General features: G+C 44.6%; 1 protein-coding gene across 1 annotated transcript in view; it reads left to right on the top strand.

Annotated features, from left to right (window-relative positions):
- The first annotated feature begins 12,180 nt into the window (after positions 1-12,180).
- Positions 12,181-22,738, top strand: part of gda (guanine deaminase) — a 53,808-nt gene continuing 43,250 nt past the window's right edge. Inside the window, exon 1 of the mRNA XM_055632476.1 lies at positions 12,181-12,548. Coding sequence (XP_055488451.1) covers positions 12,417-12,548 — 132 coding nt within the window. The 5' untranslated portion in view covers positions 12,181-12,416. The remainder of the gene's footprint in view (positions 12,549-22,738) is intronic.

The raw sequence follows: 22,738 nt of genomic DNA, 5'->3' as shown, positions 1-22,738 counted from the left end.
GATGGGTTAAACTACTTTACGATAGACCTACGGCAAGAATATTAACTAACAATACGCTATCTCCAAAATTTTACTTATCAAGGGGTAATAGGCAAGGGTGTGCCTTATCACCATTGCTATTTGCCCTTATGATAGAACCGCTGGCCGAAAGGATTAGAAATCACCCGAATATTCACGGATATAACACCAAGGACTCAAAGAATAAAATTTAATTATATGCTGAAGATATCCTTTTATATATTACTAATACACAAACGATTATACCCACCTTATTAACACTAATTGAGGAATTCGGCTCTTTTTCAGGATATAGAATAAATTGGAATAAAAACGAAATTATGTCTTTAAAACCACAGGATTCGAGACACTTACTAAAATTCCCCTTCAAAATTGCAACAGAAAAATTCAAGTATCTGGGTATTCAAATTACGAGAAGACACAAATCATTATTTAGTGCCAATTTTATACCACTATTAAATAAACTGAATGATACGATTAAATTTTGGAAAACGCTTCCGCTCTCATTGATAGGTAGAATTAACGCTATAAAAATGACTTTCTTACCACAATTAATATATTTGTTTCAAGCGATCCCAATATATATTCCAAAATATTTTTTCAAAGATTCCACTATCACTCATTTTATATGGGACTACAGAACACATAGAATTCAACAAAAGCGTTTGTGCAAATCTAAAGAAGTTGGGGGTTTATCATTACCTAACTTTATGTATTACTACTGGGCTGTGCATATTAAGAACATAATGTACTGGCTGGATAGTTCCATTCAGCAGTTGGAGTGGATAAGAATGGAGAAAGAGGAGTGCTATCCGCACGATATAGGAACGATCCTGCTCTCACCGATAAAATTGAATAGTATAATATATAAGAAGAACCCAATTATTCACAATATAATAAGAATTTGGAAACAAATAAAAGTATCCTTGAAATTAAATAATTTATCAGTACTAACCCCACTATTGAACAACCCCGCATTCAAACCTTCTCTCATCGACAACACATAACAACAATGGGATAGACTGGGGATTAGGAAAGTAGGGGATATGTATGAAGTGGGCAAACTGTTATCATTTCAACAATAAAAATTAAAATTTAAATTGAAGGATAATCAATATTTTAAATATATACAGGTATGTGACTTTATGAAGAAATATACACATAGATTTCAAACTATATTTTTAGACCCTTTAGAAGAAGCAATGAATATTAAGGCTGATTCACAAAAATTAATATCATACTTTTATAATAATATATTAAATAGAGAATCACCCTCAACAGAAGCACTAAGGGAAGATTGGGAACACGAGCTAATGATAAAGATCTCGAAGGATAGATGGGAAAAGTATTTGATGAATACAAATAACTGTGTGAGCCAGGGTTATGTTGACTTTCTTTTCATCTCCTTAATTTGTATCTTCTTCCAAACGCTTGGCCCCAGCCTTCCCATTTTCACACGTGCTACTCACATTTTCTCCCCCGACCGGATACATATCTTCCCGTCGCATTTCAACCTATATTTCTCAAGTTATTAACCTTTTAAAAAACAGCTTCAAAATATTAAAGCTTTCAACATTCTAATTAGAAGGAAAAAATTTGGACACCATAGTTTCCCCCTGTATTACAGGGGGAAACTATGGACAAAACGAAGAAGTCCACAAGGGCTGCGATAAAGCTGGCTGGGGAGGACCGCGGAGTTGCGGGCAGCCAGCAGCGGCCGACTGCACCAGAATCGTCTATAGTGCGATCAGCTGTGCCCGACTTGGCACCTGCGCCGGCCAGATCAACACCACGGCCGGGCGGGAAGGCCAAACGGAAGACTGACAGGGCCGTTGACTCAGACGAGTTGGACTGCGAGGGAATGCCGCGGGCGGCTTGCGACCGTGATCGCTTGGGCGCATGGAGCGGCTTATGGAGCAGGTGCTCCACCGTGACAAACTCCGGGAGATGGAGTCTAGTCACCATGTCCAGGGCTGCATAGTGCATCTCCCTCGACAGAGGGGAGCACTAGGAGCCAATTCTGGGCTGGCTCTGAAGAGGGGTTTGCTGAAGAAACAACAAGTGTGCAGGGGGTGCAAAAACAAGAAACCCTGCTGGAAGTGGTGTCCAAATTTGCACAACCAGAGCAGACTGGACAGCCATTAGAACTAAAATTAGCATCTAGTATTGACTACCTCTCATTTAAACCACTACAAGAACAGGCTGTGATGGACACTACTGCCAAATATTTGGCACCGGTAAATTGTGTATCTCTCAACGTTCCCGTGGTGAACAGTTGCATTCTGGGATACATTGGAGCGGGAGTCAGAAGCCAGGAGGTCAAGCTTCAAAAAATCCTAAAACTATTGACTGCAGGGATCACAGCATTTGCCCGGTCAGTGAATGGAAAGGAGATGTCGGAACCACAGCAAGACACTCTGGCATTATTCTGCAATACGCAGTACAAGATTAATAGTCTCAGGAAGAACGCCATCCACCCAGCCTTAAACCCCAAGTTTGCAGGGCTGTGCAAACCTGGAGGTACTAATTGTATTGTATTGTATTGTATTCAAATTTATTGTCATTGTCTCAATTAGAGACAACAAAATGAATTTCTCTTTACAGTCAGTATCATAAAATAAATAAATAATAAATATTAAAACATATTAAAAAAATAAAATAGAATTTAAAAAAAAGCACACAGAAAGTCCACGACACAACACAACACAGTGGCACCAAGGTGAGGAAGGCACCATTGTCCAGCCAGCCTCCCCTCCGATCTTCCCAGATGTTCATCCGTGGTCGGGGCCTTCCGAGCACCCGCAGTCGCCGCCCCGGGTGGCCCGATGTTCAGGCCCTCACGCCGGGCTAGTGGAACGCCGACGCCGAACCCCGACGGTGAACATCCTCCTCCTCAGCGGCCTGGACCTCCCGATCAGCCGCCTCCTGCAGCCGGAGTCCGCAGTTCCCGAGTCCGCAGGTTGAGCCGGGCAGAGTCACAGGACCCTGCGTTGTTGATCCACCAATATTACTATTTGGGGGCAACCTGTCAAAACAGGTAAAAGAGCTTGACGATGAGGCTAAAGCCGTCGGGCTCATAAAGACGGCAATGGGCAGGACCTCTTACACACGGCGACAGCACCCCTACGCACCCACCAGCAGAGCAAGACACAAAGAAGCTGGTGAAAGCTCAAGGGCCGGGCAAACAGGACAAAGGTCTTTTTTAGGCCATGGCCCAGACCGGCCTTCGTGGAAGATGCGCAAACCCCACACTCCGGCGCCTCAACCTCTACGGCGACAGAACAGGAAGAAATAAACTTTCCACTGGTAACCATGGAGGTAGGTGGGTCTGGTTCCTTCCAAAAAACAGGAAGTGTAAATAATACACAAATTGGTGGTAGGTTACACTTTTTTTGGGAGGCATGGAGTGCAATAACTACTGACACTTATATCCTGCATAGTATTCAGGGATATACAATCGAATCTGTGCACAAAAACTATCCTCCGGCTCAGCATGTACCGAACCGAACATTCGTGCTTTCGCGACAAGAAAAACTGTAAGCTCATGCTGAACTGGAGAGGCTATATGCTAAGGGGGTCATTGAGAAAACTCAACACGACTCTGGAATTTGTGTCAAATATCTTTACAAAAAACAAAAAAGATGGTGGTTGCCGCATTATTATAGATTTGACCAAACTGAATACATTTGTGCAGTATATTCATTTCAAAATGGAAACCTTTGTTACAGCCAAACAATTGATTTCCAAAGGCTACTTCATGGCTTGCATCGATTTAAAAGATGCATACTATTCGGTGCCTATACGGAAGGATCACAGAAGTTATTTAAAGTTTAACTGGATGGGGCAGATCTGGCAGTATAGAGCACTACCTAATGGATTAACATCCGCCCCCAGACTATTTACTAAAATTTTAAAACCAGCCCTAGCGTTTCTTCGGAAACAAAAACATATGGTCATGGCTTACCTAGATGATATATTAATTGTGGGGAAAACTTTGGATTCAGCCAAATCAGCTGTATCAGCCACCAAACAATTGTTTGAGAAAAGGGATTTATCACCCATCCAGTTAAATCTAAGCTGACACCTTCCACAACTATGGATTACTTAGGGTTCACCATTGACTCAGTTCACATGTCGGTGACTTTACCTAAGGACAAGGCAACAGACTTAACTGAGGCCTGCAACAACTTCATTGACATCAGTGAACCATTGACTTAATGGTTCAAATGCTCTCCTGTGCTGTACCTGCTGAACAGTCATCAAAACACTGACAGAATGTTCTGAGCCTCAAGGCTCTTTATCCCATAAAACAATCATATGAATGGAGGGTGCAGGCAAGTACAACCACACCCTCAAACTAAAGCCCCTGCCCCACTTTCACAATCTGATTGGCGACCTCTGCCGAGTTTGCCCTTGACATACTCGCAGCATGGTCGCCACAAGGTCGTAGGAGACCTTCGAAACTCTTCCTCATGCTCGTGAGTGGTCTCCGCGTACTCGTGGCCTCAAGTAGGTTGCGGCATTTTTTCCAGCCTGATAAAAAATGTCCACGAGTAAAAAAAGGTCGGCATGGAAACAATTGATACTTTTTACTCGTCGGTAGGTCGTAGTTAGGTCATGATGGTAGTCGTAGGTCGGTAACTGGCCCGAGAAAAAAAATGAAAACATGGCATCATTTTATCATATGATCATTTGCCAATCGTAGCTAGTCGTAGTTGGTCTTAGGTGTGGAAGACTGAGGTCGACGGGGTTCTTAGAAGGTCATTGACATAGTCGTAGGAGGCCTTTTACTTCGGCGAGTCCACACGACCTTGACTTTTTTTTCAACTCGTCTAGGGTCTTCTAAACTCGTGGATTAGGTCATCCTAGTACGACAGGCCCATAAAGAAACTGGCAGCAGGCCTAGTTTCTCTGACTCGGACATGTTAAAATGGTTACCCAAAAATTCTTCCTCACTTGACAGCATTTAAGACTGTACAAGCAAAGGCTTGTGGGTTTCACCTTTGCTTGATAATTGTTGCTGGGTTTGAAGTTCTTTTCATACTTTTTATTCATCTGTTCTTTGTACCTTTCCTTATCTCTAGTTTCCCTCTCCCCTGACACTCAGTCTGAAGAATGGTCCTGACCCAAAAGGTCACCTATTCATTTTCTCCAGTGATGCTGCCTGAACTGCTGAGTTGCTTCAACATTTTGTGTCTATCTTCGGTGTAAACCAGCAACTGCAGTTCCTTCCTACACTGTACAAGCAGCGTCAGTGGGGTGGGAGATTGCAACCTTCACGTGGTCCACCCCGTTTCGACTAATGCAATCAACCCGACGTGCACAAACAAGATCAAATAGAACAAGTTGACCTACAACTTTAGGTTGTGCACGCCATACGTAAGAAGAATAAACAGAGTCAGCTTATTGTACCCCGCACTCAATGCTCACTATTCACTGGATGCATCAAAGGCTATAGGGCCAGACGCAATATCCAGCTGTAATGCTGAAGTGTAGTGTTTCAGAACAAGCTGCGCCTCTAGCCAAGCTATTCCATTATTACAACTTCATTTTCAACCTGACGAAAAAGAAAATGGCTCAGTTCCGATCTTTCCACAAAATGGAAGACAAATCGAATGTGGCTCATTACAGTGCAATCAGTCTGCTTTCAGTCTTGGGATCATTGAGTCAGATAGCACAGAAACACATCCTTTGGCCTAACTTGCCTGTGCTGACCAAAATAAACCCTTTGCTGTCATTTGGTCCATGTCCCTCTAAAACAGTTTTCTCCATGCACCTGTCTAAATGCCCTTTAAATGTTGGAATGGAACCCACATCAATTACTTCCTCAAGCAGATCGTTCCATATGCCCATGACCCTCTGTGTGAAAACGTTTCCTTTCAGGTCCCTATTAAATTTTTTTCACTTTCACTTTAAACCTATGCCATTCAGTTCTTGATTCCCTTAGTCCTTGGCCAGAGACTTAACGTATGAAAAGAATGTGACCTGCTGTACATTATCTATCTGTGACAGTGACGGAATGGCCATCAGCAAAGTGTAGGCAATGTTGTTAACAGAGTTATCAAACAGCATTTACTCCTCAATAACCCTCAATAACCAGCTCACTGATACTCGATTTAAATGTTGCCATGACCATTTGGCACCAGACCCATCACAACATTAATCTAAACATCAAGGCAGCATTTTTCTGAGTGTGACATCAAGAAACCCAGGCAACACTTACCAATGGACTTCAAGGAGCTAATGCTACAGTAAAAAAAAAGCACAAAATGCTGCGGGTCAGGTAGTATCTCTGGAGAACATGAATAGGTGACGTTTTGGGTCAGGACCTTTCTTCAGACTCTTCTCTTTTGATGGTACACAAAAATGCTGGAGAAACTCAGCAGGTGCAGTAGCATCTATGGAGCGAAGGAAATAGGCAACGTTTCGGGCCAAAACCCTTCTTCAGACCGGCAACGTTTCGGGCCAAAACCCCTCTTCTCTTTTGATCTTGTACCTACTGTCTTCTGGTAATACTGTGGTGTTTCCAGTCATCCCTGAAAAAAAAACTCCCATTCATTTCAAGGGGACTAGATGATACTAGCAAGGATGTAATGCTGAAGCTTTGTCAAACACTGGTGAGGCAACATTTGGAACATTGTGAGCAGTTTTGGGTCCCAGATTTGAGGGAGGGTGTGCTGACTTTAAAGAGGGTACGGAGATGGTTTACGAGAATAACCCCGGAGATGATTGGGTTCATGTAGAAGGCCTGTATAAACTGGTGTTTAGAAGGATGAGGGGTATCTTATTGTAAACCTACCAGAAAACAAAAGGCCTAGATAGGTTGCCCGTCGGAAACCAGCACCATTGCGTCGCTAATGTTTTCAATGATTTAATAGCAATAATAATAATAATAATAATAATAGAGTTCACGTGGAAAGGATGTTTCCAGTAATGGGAGAGTCTGGAACCTGAGGGCATAACCTCCGAATAAATGGACGATCCTTCAGAATGGAGATGAGGAGGAATTTCTTTAGTCAGAGAGTGGTGAATCTGTGGAATTCATTGCCACAGACAGCTGCGGAGGCCAAGTTGCTGGGCTTTTTTAAAGCAGAGATTGATAGGTTCTTGATCAGTATGGGGAGAAGGAAGGGTTGAGAGAGAAAGATGATCAGCCATGATTGAATGGTGGAGTTGACTCAATGAGCTGCATGGTGTCATTCCGTTCCTATGACAAGCGTATGACTGAATTGGCAGAAGAAAATAAATTAACATGGGATTTTTAACACGGTGAGTGGTGAAGGGGTGGAATATTTTTCCAGGGATGTTTTATAGAGGCAGATCCAACTGTAGTGTGCTTTGGCATAGAGCTGGCACAGACTCAATGGGTCAAGTGCTCTCCTGGCTGTAACCATTCATAATTAAATGGTAGAGTAGACTCGATGAGCTGAATGGCCAAATTTTACTTCTATGTCTTATGGTCATTTTCTAAAGGACACAGGTCAGTCATCCCAGCTTCAGGGCACAAATGTGCAGGAGTTCCTAGACGCCATATATTTTCAGCTGCTTCATCAATGACTTCATCAATCATTGGGTCAAAAGAGTTGAAATTTACAAATAGTTCCACAATGTTAAATACTATTTGCAACCCCTCAGCAAATGAAGCTGTCCATGCCATCATGCCATCATGCAACATGAGCCAGACTATATTTACACACTGGACCATGAGTAATATCTTGCCACAATCTCCCAGGTAAATACTATCTCCAAGAGGAGAGAGTCTAATCACCTATTCGTGATGTTCAATTGAATGACCATCATGGAGTCCTTTCACCATTATTAATCTGGTCTCACAGTTGACCAGAACTGGATCAGCCAGATAAAGATTGTGGTTGCAACACCAGGACAAGGTCTTTCTAAATGCTCGCTCTTCCTACAGTTTACAGCGCCAGAGACCCGGGTTTGATCCCGACTACGGGTGCTGTCCGTTCGGAGTTTGTATATTGTCCCCATGACCTGCATGGGTTTTCTTCGGGTACTCTGGTCCCCCCCCCCCTCCCCCCCCCACACTGCAAAGACGTACAGGTTTGTAGGTTAATTGGCTTGGTAAAGTTGTAAGTTCTCCCTGGTGTGTAGGATAGTGAAAATGTACTGGGTTTGCTGGTTGACGCAGACTCAGTGAGCCGAAGGGCTTGTTTCCACACTGTATCTGTAAACTAAACTAAAATAAACTAGAGTTTTCAGAATGCCAAGCGTCTACTGAATAACAACACATCTCAGGCTCACGCAACAAAAGCTTTTTACTGTACCTCGGTATGCGTGACAATAAACTAAACATACTCAAACTCAAACTCACCCCAATTAAAACAATAATAAATGTTATTGTGAGGAAATGGGTTAATAGGGATAGTTGATTTAGACTAGAAATCCTGAGAAATAGCTGAGGTAGGATAATAGTGAGCTTCAGCACGAACACCCGACCGCGCTTGGCTTGCTAGTAACAGCAGAAGAACAGGTAGTGACATTAGGTTGAGAATTAGAAGATAAGCAGTCCAGCAGAAACATTACGAGAACTGGGGGAAACGGCATTACGAATATTACGACAACACCCATCATGACAAAATGTCTAATTTAAATGCACATGCGATGTATGATGTGGGAGGTAACCTGGATGTTGAAGGGCGTTACGGGACGTTCTGGTGAGAATGTGAACCTCAGTGCTCTGATTGGAAGGAGCCAGAAGGGGAGGCTGATTCAGCCAAATGGTGCTGTATAAGTAGAGGATGGTTTCCTGGTCTCGGTGTGGCTTGGTTGGAGAGATACCCGGGGGCTGCAAACTCGTAAATAAAGGAGTTCCTTGTTTACACGACTTTGTCTATGGCATTGTGATTGTGAGCAGTCACATTTGCATCTCACAGCATGTTAGCATTTTTCACACGGAAAGTTGTGAGTCATTCTCTGCCTCGGAGGGCGGTGGAGGCCGGTTCTCTGGATACTTTAAAGCGGAGTCAGGCGATATGGGGAGAAGGCAGGAAAGGGGTACTGATTGGGGATGATCAGTCATGATCACAGTGAATGGCTGTGCTGGCTCGAAGGACTGAATGGCCTACTCCTGCACTAATTGTGTATTGTTCCTCACTACTGATGGCAAACTAACTACTCTTTTGTTCCCCATTTTCTCTCTCTTTTTAAATAGTGTGGTTACATTTTTTACCTTTCAATCTTTGTCATATCTATTGTATTGTGTAAGATGCAACCAATGTGTGTATATATATATATATATATATATATATATATATATATATATATACACTCTCCCCATAGGCACCATTTGGGATGAATTCCCAAGTCTTGGGGATTTGTTGGATTTTTGGACACACCAGTTTGTTTTTTCAAACTAATATTTAAGTTCAATATTAAAGATTTTGATCTGTGCAGAGTTAAGCAAGAGTATGTTCCCTTTTGGCATAGGGCCTGTTATGTTTTAATTTTAAAATGTAACAACGGTATTAAACATTCTGTTGATGTGTCCATTGTCTCGTTGACTGGTGTTTTTGTTTCCATTTGAAGTTCATGGTGTACTTGCAGCTCCGGTTCAAAGTTTTCATAATCATTTACCTGTTCAGCATCATCTTGCAGAGCTCCGTGTACTTGAGCTGCGATCACATCTGCCTTCAACTGCCTCTTCTCTCTACCATCATTTCTCCTCACTTTTGGAATTCTAAAGTACAATAAATGGCTCTTATGGTTAGCCCTATTCCCACAATTTTTAACAGCACAAAAACTGACAATTTTGATGGTATTTACCAGGTAAGAACGTGCATGTTGCATGTGTGACTAGTGTATGCCGGAGGCTTGCTTGTCCTCCAGAACACTTGAGAGACTCCATGGATCACACACTTTGCCTTTTGACCTATCGTACAATCACTCATACGGATTCCTTTAAGCCCCTGTCCCACTTTCACGACCTAATTGGTGACCTCTGCCGAGTTTGCCCTTGACTCATACTCGCAGCATGGTCGCCACGAGGTCGTAGGAAGTCTTCCCCATGCTCGTGAGTGGTCTCCGCCTACTGTTTTAAATGAACAGCTACCACTTTTCTCCTTGGAGCATTGTGCCAGTACGGAATTTTTACATTTATTGTTGACAATGTGACATTCTTCAAACGCTGGTGACTCCCACGCTGTGAGATGGTTGGATTCCTCGAAAATAGCCCGTATCGCGATTTCCAATAACGCAAATTATGCGCTGGCGTCAAGAAATGCGATTTGAAATAAAATAAAAATTGTATTTATCTATTTACTTTATTTTCATAAATTTCACAAGTTGGAGCTTTAATTACATAGTCCAGATATTCTGCTAATGAGTTGTGAATTCCGTAAGGGCGAACTTCCATTACCCGAACTGCCGTAATGCAGAGGGAACCTGTATTATTCATTACTTCACTGGAGTTTTTCTTAATATTGCTTCTCACTCCCAAGCAAAACTCATTTCTCATGCCTTTATAGCTTGCTTTGCCCACTTGATGTTGAATTAAATTACAGCAATCCTTTATATAAACATATACCATATTAAGATGACTCTACTCTAAAGATAGACGTCTTGTCCACCAGATTACCAATTAAAACGTTTAGCTGTGCACCACACTCGATCTGAAAATGTTTCCTGTTTTGGCATCAACACAATAGAAACATAGAAACATAGAAATTAGGTGCAGGAGTAGGCCATTCGGCCCTTCGAACCTGCACCGCCATTCAATATGATCATGGCTGATCATCCAACTCAGTATCCCGTACCTGCCTTCTCTCCATACCCCCTGATCCCCTTAGCCAATGAACTGGCCTCAACTACCCTCTGTGGCAGAGAGTTCCAGAGATTCACCACTCTCTGTGTGAAAAAAGTTCTCATCTCGGTTTTAAAGGATTTCCCCTTTATCCTTAAGCTGTGACCCCTTGTCCTGGACTTCCCCAACATCGGGAACAATCTTCCTGCATCTAGCCTGTCCAACCCCTTAAGAATTTTGTAAGTTTCTATAAGATCCCCTCTCAATCTCCTAAATTCTAGAGAGTATAAACCGAGTCTATCCAGTCTTTCTTCATAAGACAGTCCTGACATTCCAGGAATCAGTCTGGTGAACCTTCTCTGCACTCCCTCTATGGCAATAATGTCCTTCCTCAGATTTGGAGACCAAAGCTGCACGCAATACTCCAGGTGTGGTCTCACCAATACACTGTACAACTGCAGTAGAACCTCCCTGCTCCTATACTCAAATCCTCTTGCTATGAAAGCCAACATACCATTCGCTTTCTTTACTGCCTGCTGCACCTGCATGCCTACCTTCAATGACTGGTGTACCATGACACCCAGGTCTCGCTGCATCTCCCCCTTTCCCAATCGGCCACCATTTAGATAATAATGAAATCCAGAATCTTTTATACACCCTGTAAATTTACCCTCCACTTCATTCGGACTGACGGGTCTGTGTATAAAGGTCCCACTCGGGTCGTTATTATATTATAATGTAACATGCATTCCCCATTCTCTGATTAATATAACGTTCTGGTTTACCACTACTGCTTGGGACACGTAGACAACTCCCACTTCTGTTTTCTTTTTCTTGAAGTCTCTCCACCCAAATTCTACTTCTTTATTTTCTGAGCAAAGATGAATTTTTAGAAACATAGAAACAGGGGCAATAGGTGCAGGAGTAGGCAATTCGGCCCTTCGAGCCAGCACCGCCATTCAATATGATCATGGCTGATCATCCAGAATCAGTACCTTGCAGATAGATGCTGGTTTAAACCGAAGATAGACACGAACATCTGGAATAACTCAGCGGCAAGGGACGGTCTCGATCCGAAACGTCACCCATTTCTTCTCTCCAGAGATGCTGCCTGGCCCGCTGAGTTACTCCAGCATTTTGCGTCTATCGCCTGGGATACTGACAGGTTATAAACACGTGTGCTACTTGTTCACCACTGCAGGTGAAAACTGCAACGTTCAGAACATTTAACCGTTAAACTAAATTAAGCAATATTTGATGGGAAATCTGGTATATATAGCACTGAATTTGACTTTGCATTGTCACGGTACTCACAACTCTGTCGCAAGCATTCCCTGCTGATCTTCCTTCCCTGCATCTTAAAATCTGTTTTCCTACCAACCAGGGAGCGCAGCTCTCTGAGATATTAACTCTTTCTCGCTCTACATGAGCTGATAGACTTTACGACGTTAAGTATTTTTATTTTGTAGAAGGGCAGGGCATGGATGATAATACGCCCCAAGCTGCGTGTTTGTGTATAAATACGCCCGGCCAAGGGCAAAGTCTTCCTGGGTTAAGAGCCGGTGAGTGCGTCGCATCGTTGTGCTTGAAACATTGGATCAACTCTTTGCGCAGTGCAGTGGTCACTGTTTGAGCCATGGCGACCACAGCTCCTGACTCCCGTGGCGATTGCCTACAAATTTTCAGAGGGACCTTCATTCACTCTACAGACACGTCCCCTTTGGAGATCTTGGAGTCGCGTATTGTGGCAGTAAACAAGTTGGGGAAGGTATGGGTGCCGTTTCATTCTTCCACTGAGTATTGTTAAAATCATTGATCGGTGGGGAGAAATGCGTTACATGATATTTTTATGATAATATTTGCAATGCATTTGTATGATGGAAACATTGCGTCGGCATATTCCCAGAAACCTGCAACGTCCAATATTTTCCATGGTGAGTTTATGGATCACCTATCAATTATGAAAACAGGAAATGTCATATTTAATGCATAAACGAAGTGGGTGTGGCAGGTGAAGGATTAAACAATTAGATGCAATGATTACAGGTTTAAATGCAATTTCTATTTAAGCCAGGCATAGAACTGCGGGTATTGGCTGCACATCTTTTATCCAGGAAATAGCGTCCGAAGTTCATTTTATAACTTGATTTCCAAGTTATGAATCCTATCAAAGTGTAACCTGCCTTAAAGGGCAATAAAAAATGTTCCAAAAAGGCATTCTGAGCCTTTGATCGCCGGTTAGGAACTCAGCGGGTCAGGCAACATATATGGTGGGACATGAATAAACAACGCTTCCCATCGGGGAATGGGAAAGGGGGAAACGTGGTAGGATGACCCATGTGAGGAGAGGTGGGAATTTGGGTATGGGTGAGTAGGTATAGGTTTATAATTGTCACATGTACCCATGTACACTGACATATAAAGCAGGAGAGTAAAAGCTTATTTTTAGTATGTGAAGAGGAAAACATTAGTTAAGAACAAAGTTGGATCCTTGAAGACCAAACAAGGTGAATTTATTATGGGGAACAAGGAAATGGCAGATGAGTTGAACAGGTACTTTGGATCTGTCTTCACTAAGGAGGACACAAACAATCTTCCTGATATAGTAGTGGCCAGAGGATCTGGGGTGACGGAGGAACTGAAGGAAATCCACATTAGGCAGGAAATCGTGTTGGATAGACTGATGGGACTGAAGGCTGATAAATCCCCAGGGCCTGATGGTCTGCATCCCAGGGTACTTAAGGAAGTGGCTATTGAAATTGTGGATGCATTGGTGATAATTCTCCAATGTTCTATAGACTCAGGGTCAGTTCCTTGTGATTGGAGGGTAGCTAATGTTATCCCACTTTTTAAGAAAGGCGGGAGAGAGAAAACAGGGAATTATAGACCAGTTAGCCTGACATCGGTGGTGGAGAAGATGCTGGAGTTAATTATAAGAGATGAAATAGCCGAACATTTGGATAGCAGTAAAAGGATAGGTCAGAGTCAGCATGGATTTACGATGGGGGAATCATGCTTGACTAATCTTCTGCAATTTTTTGAAGATGTAACTAGGAAAATGGACAAGGGAGAGCCAGTGGATGTAGTGTACCTGGACTTTCAGAAAGCATTTGATAAGGTTGCACATAGAGGATTAGTGGGCAAAATTACGGCACATGGTATTGGGGGTACAGCGCTGACATGGATAGAGAAGTGGTTGGCAGACAGGAAACAAAGAGTAGGGATTAACGGGTCCCTTTCAGACTGGCAGACAGTGACTAGTGGTGTACCGCAAGGTTCGGTGCTGGGACCGCAGCTATTTACAATATACATCAAAGATTTGGATGAAGGGATTCAAAGTAACATTAGCAAATTTGCAGATGACACAAAGCTGGGTGGCAGTGTGAACTGTGAGGAGGATTCTATGAGAATGCAGGGTGACTTGGACAGGTTGGGGGAGTGGGCAGATGAATGGCAGATGAAGTTTAATGCGGATAAATGTGAGGTTATCCACTTTGGTAACAAAAACAGGAAGGCAGATTACTATCTAAATGGCGTCAAGTTGGGAAAAGGGGAAGTACAACAGGATCTGGGGGGTCCTTGTACATCGGTCTATGAAAGTAAGCATGCAGGCACAGCAGGCAGTGAAGAAAGTGAATGGCACGTTGGCCTTCATAACAAGAGGAATCGAATATAGGAGCAAAGAGGTCCTTCTGCAGTTGTACAGAGCCCTGGTGAGACCACACCTGGAGAATTGTGTGCAGTTTTGGTCCCCTAATTTGAGGAAGGACACTCTTGCTATTGAGGGAGTGCAGCGTAGGTTTACAAGGTTAATTCCCAGGATGGCGGGACTGTCATATGCTGAGAGAATGTAGCTGCTGGGCTTGTACACTCTGGAGTTTAGAAGGATGAGAGGAGATCTCATTGAAATATATAAGATTGTTACGGGTTTGGACACGCTGGAGGCCGGAAACATGTTCCCAATGTTGGGGGAGTCCAGAACCAGGAGTCACAGTTTAAGGAGTAAGCCATTTAGAACAGAGACGAGGAAACACTTTTTCTCACAGAGAGTGGTGAGTCTGTGGAATTCTCTGCCTCAGAGGGCAGTGGAAGTAGGTTCTCTGGATGCTTTCAAGAGTGAGCTAGATAGGGCTCTTAAAAATAGCGGAATCGGGGGATATGGGGAGAAGGCAGGAACGGGGTACTGATTGGGGATGATCACATTGAATGGCGGTGCTGTCTCGAAGGGCTGAATGGCCTACTCCTGCACCTATTGTCTATTGACAAGCTTTGTTTTGCATGCTACCCAATGAAATCAGATAATACAATACATAAATCCAATCAAGCCAATCAAACTCAAACACAACAGGTAGAGTTGCTGCAGCATTTTATGTCTACCTTATAGGGGGGTTGCACGTAAGGTCATCAGATCAAAGGGCATGATGTCAATCCTTGTTGAGGACATGGCTCCCTTGGCATACACTGTTAATACACGAAATGCCTACTTTCTTACCTGTTAAAAACCGCCGAAATGGTCAATATTTACGCTATATGTAATTGTGGGTGCTGTCATTGAAAGCGGGAAGGTATAAGGTTTAAACTGGTGTTATCTCGTGGTGTGGTGTCTTTTACAATCCGCGACTAATAGCCACATTCATTGTCGTGTCCAGACAGCACCATCTCGATAAGCCTTCGTTATATAAAGTGAACTCAAACAGAGCAATTTGATTGCAATATTGTGGGGTTATTTTTTTGGGTGACTGAGCGCTCTGAACCAAATGCTCTAGTATCTTTGCTCTGAACCCGAGCACCAAGGGGTAAGCGGCTGAAGGAGCGCATCCCTCGGGACAGCCTCGACTCTCTCCCCCGGGGTCAGCGCTGTCCGGTCACAGCGGCCGTCTGCTCCGTCTCCCGCTGTGGGCTGCACTGTCACTGGCGGGGCCGGGAAAAGTGGGACCGCGGCTCCAGGCAACGCCAGCTGCAGTAGAGTTGGGGATGGTCTGCTCCCTCCACCCACCCAGAGTCACTGACCACGCTGCACGGCCAGGGGTAGGGGATAGACGGCCCAGGGTCCGCAAGTGTGCAACCAGTCTGGATGCTGGGACAGAAGAAGGGCCCGCTGTGCTGGCAGCCAGAGCAAATGCTTACCAGTAGTTCATCCCGTGTACGTCAGTTGGTGTTGTGTGGCAACAGTATGGGTCACGGGTCGTGACCTCCACTGCGTGCAACCTCCCTATGCAAAGGAAAAGGTTCAGAGTGCAGAACTCTCAGCATTGCGGCACATCAGTTCCACACACAAAGTCCAACGTCCACAATGGGGTAGAGGTGAATTCAATAGTGCCCTATCTTATGGAAGGACCATTCTGAAGCCTGATATCAGAGGGGAAGAGGCAGTTCCTGAGACTGGAGGTGTGCACTATTAGTTTTCTGTATCTTCTGCCCGATGGGAGCTGGGAAAAGAAAGAATGATGGGGGTGGGACCAGTCTTTGTTTATGTTGACTGATTTTCCAAGACAGCATGGGATGTAAATGGAATCTAAGGTGGGAATCTGGTCTGTGTGAAGGACTGGGCTACATCCACAACTCTGCAATTTCTTACAGTTGTGGCACAGTTCCGGAAGTGGCGGCGCTGGTGACCGGCTGCGGCTCGCCTGCAGTCCGTTTGTTTTTACTTTTTTGTGTTGTTTTTTTCGTTTTGTTTAGCTAAGTTTTTGGTTTTAGGTTGTGTTTATGTGTGTGGGGGGGTTGAAACGGGGCTTGCTGTCTCTCCCTTCGGGGGAATCCAACTTTTTTGTCGTATCCCCCTTCTCTGCCTCCGTCTGCGCTGAGACCTAATGGCGGTGGTGGCGACCTCGAGGCTCCGGAGGCAGCCTGTCAGGACTTGCCCTGGGCTCGCCCCGTGAGGGCGGCCCAGCTCGGGGCTGGAACGGCGCTCCCGTGAGGGGCTGTGACGCTCCCATGAGGGCTGAGAGGGCGGCCCAGCTCGAGGGTAACGGCGCTCCCGTTGGGGCGGCCCAGCTCGAGCGTAACGGCGCTCCCGTTGGGGCGGCCCAGCTCGAGGGCAACGGTGCTCCCGTGGGGGCAGCCTGGCGCGGGGCTGAGACGCTCACGTGAGGGTGACCCGGCTCGGGGCTGGAAAGGTGCTCCGGTGGCTGAGACGGCGTTCAGGCGGCGGCGGCCTGAGTCCGGGGTTCGGCCGCGGGCCAGTGGACGACGTCGTCAACAGCTGTGTCCGCTGGACTGGAGGGTGGCAGCTTCGACCACCCCAGGCCGTGGTGTTTGAACCGGCCCGTTCGCGGAGCTCGGTGAGCCGCGGGACTGATTTACCATCGCCCGGTGGGGTATCGCCTCAGCGCAGAGGGAGAAGAGGAGGGAAGAGACTGCAGCCCTAAGATTTTTGCCTCCATCATAGTGAGGAGGTGCTTGGTGGACTCACTGTGGTGGATGTTAATTCATGTTCACTGTCTGTTCTGTTGTATATTATTGTATTACTGTATGTATGGCTGCAGGTAACGACATTTTGTTCACACTGTAAGGTCTGAATGACAAATAAAGGATCTAATCTAATCTAAAACCTTCGCGCCCATGTTAGTTTTGCATACAGTCTGTCACCACTGGCGACTTGCCAGCAGCCTCACGAGAAGGTACAGCCACAAGAGCTCAATAACAACTCCAAGGTCAGATGCACTCATTGGCCTTATGTGCACACGGGTTATGATTGGTGAGAATGTAGGTAAATCTCCGAACGTTTCATCTGGCCTTTCATCGAGCGTGACATTGGATTATGGGTGAAGACTTGTCTATCGTGTCAACAATACAAAACCTTCAGACACACCAGGACCCCTTTCGGTGAGTTTCCTGCACCGAACACCCGTTTCGAGCACGTGGACCTGGACTTGGTCGCCCCATTCCCACCATCATGAAACTACACGTATCTGCTCACTTTTGAAGACCGGCTCACAAGATGTTATCCCAGACATCAACATTTCAGCGGAAACAATAGCCCGCACTTTTGTTGACTGATGGATTTCGGTCTTTGGGGGCCCAAGTACGATCATGACATATCAAGGACTGCAATTCGAGTTTGCGCTGTTTCAAACACTAACCGACCTCTTGGGTATGAACAGGATTTGAACGACTGTGTATCATCAACAAGCGAATGGCCTGATTGAACAGTTCCATCGCCAGTTCAAAGCCGCTCTGGCAGCCGGAGGAGACGCGTCGAACTGGAGTGAACAGTTGCCTCTGGTTCTGCTTGGGTTTGCATACAGCCTGTCACAGTTGGAGACTCGTCAGCAGCCCCACAAGAAGGTACAGCCACAAGAGCTCAATAATCCATCAGTCTACTTTATGCAAAGGGAAAGGTTCAGAGTGCAGAACTCTCAGCATTGCAGCACATCAGTTCCAGAGACAAACTCCAATGTCCACAATGGGGTAGAGGTGAATTGAATAGTACCCTAACTTATGGAAGGACCATTCTGTAGCCCGACAACAGAGGGGAAGAGGCAGTTCCTGTGGCTGGAGGTCTGCACTTTCGGGTTTCTGTATCTTCTGCCCGATGGGAGCTGGGAGAAGAAAGAATGATGGGGGTGGGGCGAGTCTTTGTTTATGTTGACTGATTTTCCAAGACAGCATGGAATGTAAATGGAATCAATGGTGTGAATCTGGTCTGTGTGAAGGACTGGGCTACATCCACAACTCTGCAATTTCTTACAGTTGTGGTATCTTCACGCCCATGTCAGTTTTGCATGTTAATTGTGCATGTTAGTTTTGCATTATGTCACCACTGGCGACTTGCCAGCAATCTCGCGAGAAGGTACAGCCACAAGAGCTCAATAACAACAAGGTCAGATGCACTCATTGGCCTTATGTGCACACGGGTTATGATTGGTGAGAATGTAGGTAAAAGGGGCTTCTGGAATAAACGTGACACAAGGTGTCTGGCTCAGCTGAGTGTCGTTTATTCTTTGCTTTCTGTCGTGGGATTCGGTAGATCCTACACAGAGTATTGATACAGTCCAGATATCTGAATAACATGTCCGGGTGACTGTTCTATATTTCTTTGTAGAAACCATGATTATTAGATCTTGTTACGACTCCCGAATGCAGGTACTTCAGAGCCGCATAACATAATTCAAAAACCAGGTTCAAGTTCAAAAATCTTTTAATTATTCAATGGAACACAAAACCCAAACCTGATTTAAACAACCCAGTCAGGGATATGGATGGACTAACAACAATTAAACAGTGCTCCAGCCAGCCTCGTAATGGACCGTAAGAGACTCTAAAACTTGCCTAAAGAGATATAACCCTGAAACAAAATACTCGAAAACACTAATGTCAGCCCTTATCTGTCCCAATTCAATATTTGTTAACAAGTAATGGTGAAAGTACACAAAGTTCTATGCCATGTGGCCAGGCCTTCCTCAGCTCACACCAGCAGGCTGCTCATCAGTCAGGGTCGACGAAGAAGAGAGAGAATCCTGGGAGATCCTGGTATTTAAGTTTCAGATGAGTCACCCGTCACCTGACGCAGCTTGGCCAATCAGGTACAGGAGCCTTTTAACCCCTTGGTTCCAGACTCACAGCCACAAGGCCTGTACTCAGGAGAGAAACAGAGAAAGGTAAGTACATAGCATTCACCAGGGGGGGGAGCGCCTAACAGATCTGGAAATATCACCCTGAAAGGTCTCAGTTGTTAAACTGGCCTGAACATCATCATTGAACCCTAGTATCTGTGATGGCATTGGCTTCTTCTATGTGAGACAGGACCAGGAAATTGTAAATGCAAGTTTCATCCCGAGATGTTAATGCAAAATTCAACTTTACTCCTCAGTGCACCACTTATTTAATCGCGCTTTTCAAATCCAAGGACTCGATCATTAAGAGGGAGACAGGTAGGGAGATAGTTGGGGGATATTTTTAAGGCAGAGATAGATAAATTCTTGATTAGTACGGGTGTCAGGGGTCATGGGAAGAAGGCAGGAGAATGGGGTTACGAGGGAGAGATAGATCAGCCATGATTGAATGACAGAGTAGACCTGATGGGCTAAATGGCCTAATTCTGCTCCTCTCACTTATGAACATGAGATCATCGGTGTTCCCCTCCAAGTTACACCCTGGAAATATTTCACTGTGCTTTCTTTCCTGGAGCAGGATTCCCAACATGTCTACTGAGGGGGACTGCAGTGATTTAAGAAGTGGGCTCATGATCATTTTGTCATGGGCAGTTGGGTCTGTGCATTGAACGAGGGACTGGCCAGCCAGGCCAACATCTCATGAGGGAATCAAGACTGGGTTTGGTGTAAATGGTGCTTCAAAAAATGTCAAAAGTAACATTGAGTTACCCTACCTAATAAAGATTCTATTCTATTCTATTCTACCTGGCCTCTCACACTGCAACGAGGAAGAGCAGAGCAGTTTGCTGCAGCCTTTATCTCCTAATCCACATAGTTAAGAACAATTTATTAAGTCATTTCTCATACTGAAGTTTGTGGAAGCTTGCTGTGCACAAATTGGCTGCTATGTTTTCTACCTCATGGTCGCGGTGTATCTTGCGATGATCAAAATCTTCTGGGCATATCAATTTTGCTGTTTACGTGTTTTATCCCAAAATGTCCTACATTCCAAGTGAAACGTGATGATAATGCAGCAGGTTCTTGCAATACCTGCAACTACAGGACATGTAAAATGGTCCCCCTCCCCATCCTGGTTGCATCCACGTTCTACACATATTTCCACTCACGGCCTTTCTCCCCCATCTAGTTCTGGCTTCTTCTACTATTCACCTCTCCCCGAATACCACCAACTTCACTCATCAGATTTTAGCATTGGCAGTCTTTGCGTTGCTGCCAACAACTTCAGCAGCTGTCTCCACCTTTACCCTCCCATCCCCTCAACTCAACTCACCTGGTTCCATCTGCCTTCCATTATTACTCCTTTTTATCTTGTTCTTTTTCTCTCTTCTCTCTGCCTTCATCCATTATCTTCCTGCCCCTGCCCCCCCCCCCCCCCCCCCCCCCACACACACACACACACACACACCACACCTCCACCACACCCACCCCCCACACACACACACACACACACACACACACACGCACACACAGCCCACCTACCTGACTCCATATGCCTGTTATCCTGCATCTCCCCAGTTCACCAAACACCTCTCACTTCTTTGTAAGAAAGAACTGCAGATGCTGGTTTAAATCAAAGGTAGACACAAAATGCTGGAGTAACTCAGCGGGACAGGCTGCATCTCTGGAGATTCTTTCTCCTCAGAGATGCTTCCCGGCCCGCTGAGTAACTCCAGCATTTTGTGACTACCTCTCACATCTATAACCATATAACAATTACAGCACAGAAACAGGTTATCTCGGCCATTCTAGTCCGTGCCGAACACTTATTCTCACCTAGTCCCATCTACCTGCACTCAGACCATAACCTTGCCATCCATATACCTATCCAATTTATTTTTAAATGATAAAATCGAACCACTTCCACTGGAAGCTAATTCCACACAGGTACCACTCTCTGGGTAAAGAAGTTCCCACTCATGTTACCCCTAAACTTCTGTCCCTCAATTCTCAAATCATGTCTTCTTGGTTGAATCTTCCCTACTCTCAATGGAAAAAGCTTATCCACGTCAACTCTGCCTATCCCTCTCATCATTTTAAAGACCTCTATGAAGTCCCACCTTAACCTTCTGCGCTCCAAAGAATAAAGCCCTAACTTGTTCAACCTTTCTCTGTAACTTAATTGCTGAAACCCAGGCAAGGCAGGCTAAGGAACAGCTTCTTCCAAAACACCATTACCCTGCTGAACACAGGCCCAGCGCTGCTAGCCCCCCCCCCCCCCCCCCCCCCCCTTCTCATCAGTATTATTTATAGTTTATATAATTTACAGTTAAGCTCTATTCACCAGAATATAGCACATGTCAATCTTTTATCTGTATATATGTATATGCCTATGTACATAGATCAATATTTATCTGTTTTGTAGTAAATGCCTACTGTTTTCTGTGTGCTTAAGCAAAGCAAGAATTTCATTGTCCTATACAGGGACACATGACAATAAACTCCCTTGAACCGTTGAACCGTGATATATCCTCATTTGTATATATTGTTTTAATCAGCATTTTACTACTTTGCACTCTGGTTAGATGCTAAACTGCATTTCGGTGTACCTGTACTTGTATTTGTGCAATGACAATAAAGTTGAATCTAATCTAATCTAATCTAAAACATTCCAGTAAATCTCCTCTGTACTCTCTCTATTTTGTTGACATCTTTCCTATAATTTGGCATCCAAACCTGTACACCACACTCCAGAAATGGCCTCACCAATGCCTTGTACAATTTTAACATTACATCCCAACTTCTATACTCAATCTCTGATTTATAAAGGCCAGCACACCAAAAGCTTTTTTTACCACCCTATTGACATGAGATTCCACCTTCAGGGAACTATGCACAGTTATTCCTAGATCCCTCTGTTCAACTGCATTCCTCAATTCGCTACCATTTACCATGTACTTCTTATTTTGATTTGTCCTGCCAAGATGTAGCACCTCACACTTATCAGCATTAAACTCCATCTGCCATCTTTTAGCCCACTCTTCCAAATGGCCAAAATCTCTCTGTAGACTTTGAAAATCTACTTCATTATCCACAACCCCACCTATCTTAGTATCATCTGCATACTTACTAATCCAAATTACCACACCATCATCCAGATCATTGATGTATATGACAAACAACAGTGGACCCACCACAGATCCCTGAGGCACCCCACTAGTCACCGGCCTCCAACCTGACATACAGCCATCCACTACTCTCTGGCATCTGCCATTCAGCCACTGTTGAATCCATCTTGCTACTCTACCATTAATACCCAACAAATGAACCTTCCATGTGGAACCTTGTCAAAGGCCTTACTGAAGTCTTTGTATTCAAATTTATTGTATTGTATTGTATTCAA

Source organism: Leucoraja erinacea, chromosome 3 (assembly GCF_028641065.1).
Source record: "Leucoraja erinacea ecotype New England chromosome 3, Leri_hhj_1, whole genome shotgun sequence".
NCBI lineage: Eukaryota > Metazoa > Chordata > Chondrichthyes > Rajiformes > Rajidae > Leucoraja > Leucoraja erinaceus.
This window is presented reverse-complemented; position numbering and strand designations above follow the sequence as displayed.